At 20.9% G+C, this 8448-nt stretch overlaps 1 protein-coding gene across 1 annotated transcript in view; it reads left to right on the top strand.

The window, feature by feature from the left end:
- Positions 1–8448, top strand: part of LOC111629644 (catenin delta-2-like) — a 67461-nt gene that overhangs the window by 54178 nt on the left and 4835 nt on the right. Inside the window, exons 5-6 of the mRNA XM_023373529.1 lie at positions 1137–1181; positions 4062–4266. Of these exons, the coding sequence (XP_023229297.1) occupies positions 1137–1181; positions 4062–4266 (250 nt within the window). The remainder of the gene's footprint in view (positions 1–1136; positions 1182–4061; positions 4267–8448) is intronic.

Below are 8448 nucleotides of genomic sequence, written 5' to 3'. Positions count from 1 at the left end.
ATATAATTATATATATATTTAATAAATAAGTTAATATTTTAAGTTTAAAATTCAGTTTGCTCTTCTATTATCATTTTGAAGAGTTTTATTATTTAAGATGGACATTGAATTTAAAACTAAAATGTTTCTTTCCTATCTATAATAAATAATTTGATGTTCTCATAAATTGTAGTAAACATCATTAAAATTGTTCAGGTAAGAATTAATGCTAAATTTTTTCTTTTGCTGCTTTTTTTTATTATTTAATCTGATGAAAATAAAACATAAAACAGTAGTCCCTACTATTGAAATAAAGCTTTGTAGTAATCTCAAAGTTTTTTTAATGTTTACATTACTTTAGATTACATATCTGTCATTGTTGTTATTTAATTAAATATATTCAATGCAGTATATGTATATATACATAGCATATTTTTTTTTAAAGAAAATCTAGTTATTTTAAAATCAATATATGATTTTAGAATGAAATAATGCTTGTTACAAGTTAGCTTTTTAGTTTAAAGTGTTAATGTACAATGGGATTATTATTTTCAATATTTTAAAGTATTCTTTATTTTTATAATAATTTTTTCTGTAATGTTGTTGAAAATATATGGATAAACATTTATGAATTATAATATACATAAATAAATTATTTTTATATAAATATTTTAAAAGATTTCTAAGAAAGATTTTAGTAATATCAGAGAAAATGAGTGTTTACTATATGTAAATAAAAATAAATGTAATAAACAGTAATTGATTTTAATGTTTTTTCAAATTTAAGATGAAAAAATTGATGCATATCTAAACATTATAGTGCACTTGCTAAACATCATATATTATGATTTTATTAAGCTGATGATTTTTTGCACAATGTTTGCTAAAAGTAGAAAGCTTTATTTCATAAAGATCTTTTATTCATTATATAAAATTTATGAAAATTAATTTGGTAGTTGGAATGCTGCAGTTTGCAAAGTATAGATTAAGTAGTATTATATTTTATCATATATTTGCAGTACAAAAATTAATTTGCTGCCTTTAGTTCATTTCAATTTGTTATTAGTAGTTGAATGATGATTGCACCAGATAATAGTGTAAGGAGCAAAGCAGATTTGACTTTGTTCATTTGCAGATTTCTTATTTCTTTTATTTAGGCGATACTATTCAGATCGTGGTTCAGAAATAATCCATCATTACATGTAGGTACAATTTTTGGATTGCCTGATTGTTTTTTTTTCTTTTTATTAAATACAAATTTAATTTTTATAATGTTTATGTAGCTTATAAAATTTAGCTTTAATTATAATAAGCCATTTTCTTTGCATGTGTGTGAATTTTTATTTTATGTTTAAATATTTCCGTTTTGTCATCTTATTGTTTAGCTAATTCAAAATTAATTGCATATATTTAAAATTTGCTCATGAAATAAAATTATATAAGGAAATCAAAAAAAAATTTTTTTGATATAGCATCAATGAATCCATATAATCATTTTTGTTTAAATATAATTTTAAACCATCATTCATAAAATAAAAAAATATTCGTATAATTATAATTACACAATAGTAAATGTAATAATAAAAAATTATTATGAGAATATCATTTCAAAGTTTGAAATACATATTTTGTTTTTAAAACAAAACTGTTTAATTCAGACAATTTAGTATTTTTTTAGTATTTGTTTCCTTTAAATTTAAAATTTGGATATAAATTCTAAATTTACCTTCAAATTCCAATTTTGAACACATTTAAAAGTTTTAATTAATCTATTTTATTGTTTTTAATGTTAAACATAATGTTGCAAATATGTATTAATTAACAGAATAAGTACAGTTATAATTAATAAATTACTCTTATGTAAAATTTGAATAATAATAAATATAATATTTTGAATTTATACTGTAAACTTTATAATTTATTAATAGAACTATAATTAAATTTTAAGGTTTGATGCATTTATTATTTGAATTATGGAAAAATTATTGTTATAAATGATGCTATATTTACATATAAAAGCTTTGTTTTGATAGCAAAAATTTTCTTTTTTAATAGTAGTATAGTAAATTTTAATAGGAATACAATTTAATATTTAAATTTTGAAAAGGTTTTTAATAGAATTTCATTGTTATTTAATTTAGGAGAAATTGATATTTCCAAATCATCTTATAATATTCAAATTTGGTTAAATATTTAAATGCAACATCTGCAAAAATTTTTAACAAAGTAATTACGATATTTGAAATTTCAAAATTTTATTAAAATAATTACAAATTTTTAAATAAAAATTTAATCTTACAATTATTTTCATAGACATTAAAATTTCTTCATTATCTTATACAGTTAAGTAAGAACTTTATGATACATATTAATAACAATAATAGAAATTATAAGAATGGCTTCACAATATCAAGTTTTTATAGTTGATTACATACCATTATTAACTTAATAAAATAAAAATTTTTGTATTGTTAGATATTAAAGGTTTACATTAAAAATTAATCCACAAAATTGAAACTAATAATTGAAAATAGAATTTAATAAAAATTTGAAAAGCTTATGATTGTTGATATATTTTTGTAACAGTAATTAATTTAATTTTATTTATAAGCAGTCAAGCTGTCAAACAGATGGATAAATGATATAATCAAATTAAAAGAAACAGTAAAAATATTGATAGAAATATAATTACTTCTTAAAGTTTAAATATAAAAAATATCATTTAATGTAATTCTGTAATAAATAGTTAACAGTTGAATTGTCATGATATTCATGTAGCAACAAAATAAAAGGAATCAAAATTTACCATATGGAAAAATATGTTTTGAATTAGAGTAAACCCTTGAATTAACAGTTTCCAATTTAATGGGCAAAAATTGGTCCTGTAGGAAACATTTAAAATCATTTTTATTCACAAATAGTGATACTAAAAAGTTGGAACAATGAGTCAGAGTGTAAATTATTCAATGTATTGGAAATAATATTTTATTCATACTTAGGCATCATAATAACATTTTAACACATCTTGCACATTTCAAGTTTGTTATTAATATATGTTTTTAAAACACATTCAATTTAATAGATTTTTAGCAATAGCAGAATCCATTTCCTCCAATTAATCCATTAAATTGAGTATTTACTATACTGTACTTGCATTCTGATTTACTGAATGTCTATTATTACTTATTGTAATATACAATATTTTTCTGCTTTTAATTGAAGAATGTTAACAATAGTTTTTGCAAACTCAAAAATTTATTATTTAGCTTATATCATATCTAGTACATCTTAAAATTGTTTATGAAAATTTTTGTTTGTTTTTTAACTTAAAAAACTAAAAATGGATATTGTACAACCTTATCATAGAATAATAGAATGATATTTAACTAAATAAATAGATAATTATACTATCAAAATTAAAGTACTATTTAATATATTTTATTTAATATATAATTTTAGAAAAATCTGATCATCTATAATTTCCTTTGTTATGAATTTTAAAACTATATATGAACTAATTAATTTGAAATTAGATTTAATTGAAGTTAACAGTATAAATTTTTTGAAATTATCCTTTCTTTTACTAATGTAAACTATTATGAATTATTGCTGTACTGTTTAGAAAGAGTTTATTTCAAAATTATTTTTTGATATATTTTTTGTAGTTTAGTACTGTATTTATAATTTTAATTTTTTTTGTATATTAATTATATAATTTAAAATTTAACCAATTGTAATATATTTTTAATTTAATTTATAAGCTAACTAGATTCATTGAATACTATTTTATCATCATAATGCTTCTCCTATAAATAATTCATAACTTAAACTATTTCTTTAATCTTCTATAAAATTTGTTTTTAATTAAATATTGAATGTCTTGTAATATCCAGAAATGTCTGAATTAAACAGCAAGCTACTTTATTACATATTTTATCAGGAAATAATACAATGTTTAAAATTTTAAACATACTCATAATCAATAAACTTATTTTGACTTACACAGGGGTTGAATATTAACTGGATTAAAGTGTATTTTAAAATATTTTAACAGTTTTTACTATTTTTTTTTGATTTCACAGTCCATATACAGATGCATATTATAGTCAGGAAGGAATTCAGCCTCCTACACAAGAGACTTATGGTGTTGGCTACCAGCCAACTGCCACACCCACCAATGGTCACCATGGAGATGGCAACATCTCTCCTACATCTTCCCAGTTGTCAGTGCCAGGCGAAAATGCCACATTGATCAATCGCACCACCCCACAGCCAAAAACACAGCAGGTATATAAAAGTTACTAACAATGATTTATATAAGAAATAATCTACTTATTATCTTTTAATATTTTTATATGGTTTCAATACTGTAGTTTTGACACTAATAAATAGTGGCAAATCAATAATTATTATTATTCAAATAAACAAAGAAAAAACAAAATATGATTGTAATTATAGATTAAATAGAATATAAAAAATCAAAAAAGTTTTATTAATTCACATAATTTATAATTACCATTTATAAATCTTTGTACAGTACATGATTATTAGAACAACATGAAATGTGTAACAAATTATATCTATTTCCACAATAAAAATGTTTATTTTTAATTTTTACAATTAATAACTTCATAATTAATTAGAATTTATTTTAATGTCATTTTTATGAAGATCTGATTGATAAATTGTGAACATAAAGCAAATAAAAATCATAAAAATATNCGAACAACGGACATTTTTTTATATTCTCGTCAATTACCGTTGTTCAGAGGTTCGACTGCATTATATATTTTACAGGTAACATCAATTCACGTATTAATCGTATGTTATTTAATATGCAATATTGAAATTAAACTTTTCTTTAAAAATATCTCGAAAATTTATTAAAATAAATTGCAATATGTTTACGATTAAACTGACCCTATTTAAAGCCACTGGTGCCGATTTTAATGGATATATATATCGATGTAACTTGATATATATACTCACATCGTGGGGGAGTAGATTTATGAGAAAGAAGTTAATTCGAATTTTCACCACTAGGCAAAAATATAGCGCTTCAAGAACAGGTACAGTGAGGTAATGTTACGAAAACTACGATAAAAGACAACGTGCCTGAGCCATAACAGTGTGTCTCAGCCGAAGACCAATATAACTCCTCCAATTTTCCGAACACCAAAATGCCTGGTGCCACAATTAATTACGTCATACTACGCTTCCGACACGTAACCGGCATAGATATCGCGTATATTGAACACACGGTATAAAATAACATTTTTATTTTCGTTTATGCAGCGCCATTTTTCAACTAGTGGCGAAAATTTTAAGTAATTTTTATTTCCCGGAAATCTATCCTTCATGGTGTGAATGGCATGTATATTAAGCTTCATTGACACATGTCTCTGTAGTACACGTATATTAACTTAATATTATGATTATTATTAAAAAACATGAATTACCATATTTTCGTGTGTATAACCTGTGGATTATTGCATTTAAAAGGCAGTTTGGAACAGATGTGGATTATGCAGTGGTACTGCTTATATGCAATTTTATATTGAAATCATAAACTCATGTGTATGGCATATATGTTACTCCTTAGGCACAAGGTATATGGTGGTGTGGGTTAAGGCTTTCTTTTTGTTCTAACAGTTTTCTGCAGATTATACACTTGAAATTATGGTAGTATTGCAGATTTAAAATTACCTCAAATATGTCATTAATTTTATTTATTTTTTAATATATAAAAATGCCCCAAAAGAAATGAGATTAGCTAAAATGCTTTATTCAGAAGTAAGCAATGTTTTGAAACATTGCAGAGTTAAAAAAAAGTCCAGAATATAAAGTACAAGAATTATACAGAACTTATCAAAAGACTAAATTTCAACATTTATCATTAAAATAAATGCTTTCATTAGTACTGTATATAAATTTGCTTATTTTAAAAACAATGTGTTTCAAAAATTTCAATGGAAAGAATAAATTGAATAATTAAAATGCAGTGTGAAAAATAGTGCTATGTAAGGAAAAATTTTTATTTAAAAATAATCATTAATCAAGCATTTAATCAACTACATAAATTGATTGATTTTTTGATCATATAATTCATTAGTTTTTTTTAAGTAAACAGTTTTAAAATATCAAATAAAAAAAAAACGCATTGCAATTTTAGATTCATTTTGAATCTACAAAAGTAATAATAAACTTTATTAAAATAGTATCATCAGTAATATTAAATATGTTGTGTTAATGATCATTTAACCAAATAATTTATGATAGAATTAAGAAGAATTAAATATGAATATTAACCTTTTGTTTTCAACATTATTAAACATACTTTCTTTGATTATTAATGTTTAAATATTTTTTATGATTTTAGTGTAAAGAATAGGAAATTTTTAATGAAAATCCAGATTATAAACTCATAATTTACTGAAATAATCAAGAAAAATTTTTGATTACCTACGTGTACACTGTACTATAATATTTTAGGATTATAATGTTGTTGTTAAAGTAAAAATATAAAGTTGAAGATGGTAAATAGAAATTTTGAAAATATTTTTCAATGTATTCCTGTCTTTTTAAATTTTGATTATTTTATAAAATGTGAATAGTTTTTAAAATATAGCAGTTTTTTTATTATTATAAATAATTACAATAACAACTTAACAAAGTTCCAGTAGATAAAAAAGAATGTTTTGTAAAATTTTTTGTTTTATATATTTGATACTCTATGTAATCTGAAGACAGCTTATAAAGAAAGCTGAAAACCTTAGTTTTAATTAAACCTTTTAGTACTCCAATATATGTTTTTTAGCTTTTTTTATTACAATAAAAGTAATTAATAAAATTGGAAATTTTAAAAATATAAAAGTAAGAATGACATAAAAACTAACTGTACAGTATATTGAATTCATAGTTACAAAATAAGATTAGAAAACAGAATCATAAATAATAATAAAATTTAAAAGAGTAAAATGTCTTAATGTAGCAGTTACTTTCATATTTGATTCATGATTAATTTTACAATTATCTGCTTATGGTTTCATTGGTTATATTTATTTCAAAAATAGATTAATTTATTCTATAATGAAATAATATTATAACTTGAATTAGTAAAAGCATTTAATTGAAAAAGTGCATTTTAAAATAATAATAATAGTAATAATATTACATTTATCTAACTTAATATAATTTGTTATGGAATTCTGTAATAAAATATTAAACAACTAATAATCAAGAGTTGAATATCAAATATTAATTTTTACTTTAGTGTTAGTTTAATGACATTAAAAATAAAATTATACTGTATATTGTTTTAATGAATTTAGAAGCTTTATTTTATAAGAACCTATGTGAGGAAATACAAAATTCTTTGAATAATGAGAATATGTCAGCTGTAGAAATTAGCATATTCAATTCAGAATTAAAAATATTATACTAGTAGAAAAATATGTAAAATAAGTTTTCTAGAATAGAATAGAATTTATTATACTCATAAAAATCTATTTTGGAAAAGTTTCTTTTCCAAATTGTCAATCTGTATTAATATATTTAAAATAATAAAAAGAAATCAAGTGATTACATAATAGTTAATTTTTTATCATATGCAAGTTCAAGTGAATTATTTCTATTATTGTTCTAATGTTTATTTATTGTATGTATAACTAATATAAAAACAGAAAATTAGTAAAGAAAAACTCAGATATAAATATCATATTGATTTCAAATAGTTTATGTATTCTATAAATATACTATAATAATTTTGTGTACAATTACAGTGAATCACAATTAAAATTATTTAATTTTTTATTATTCAAATATTCTTTATTCAGTCTAAAAAAATATACTATAACAGGACTGATTTACAAATTATATTTTATGTAATAGTGATTAATATTATAAACAGCTTTTACACACAAAAATTTATGTGTAATAAATATTGCTCATACATATTTTCAGTAAATGTTATTCTTGTAGTAAAATATGTTTTTTGTTTTTTTTTTACATATTTCTGTATTTTGGTTCTTTCTTATAATTCTGTAAACAAATATATGAGTAAGAATTTATATGTACTTTTTAAAAGAAAGCTATAAGTACATATAATGTATTTATTCTTTTCTTTAATAAAGTACAATACATGCATAATTAAAATATATATAATTAAAATTTATTGTATGATTTTTTTGCTGCCATTTTTCCATAAGTACAAAATAATAAATAATTTGAAGATATAAACCGATAATTTTGAATATTAAAAATATATATCTTTAAATATTATTCTGCTTATTTAAAATTAATCATTTTGATCAGTTAATTAAAATTTTGTAATAAGAAAATTCATGCTGATATATATTTTTTATACTTTAACATTTTGTAAATTTGTATAATTAATTAATTTATATATTTAATAACAAAATGGGTTTTGTGATAGTATTTTTAAAAATATCATATATAATTATATATATA

This window comes from Centruroides sculpturatus, unplaced genomic scaffold, assembly GCF_000671375.1.
Source record: "Centruroides sculpturatus isolate CEXI.00-Female unplaced genomic scaffold, Cexi_2.0 scaffold640, whole genome shotgun sequence".
In the NCBI taxonomy this organism is placed as follows: Eukaryota; Metazoa; Arthropoda; class Arachnida; order Scorpiones; family Buthidae; genus Centruroides; species Centruroides sculpturatus.
Note: the sequence above shows the minus strand (reverse complement) of the source record. Positions and strands in the feature narration are given on the sequence as shown.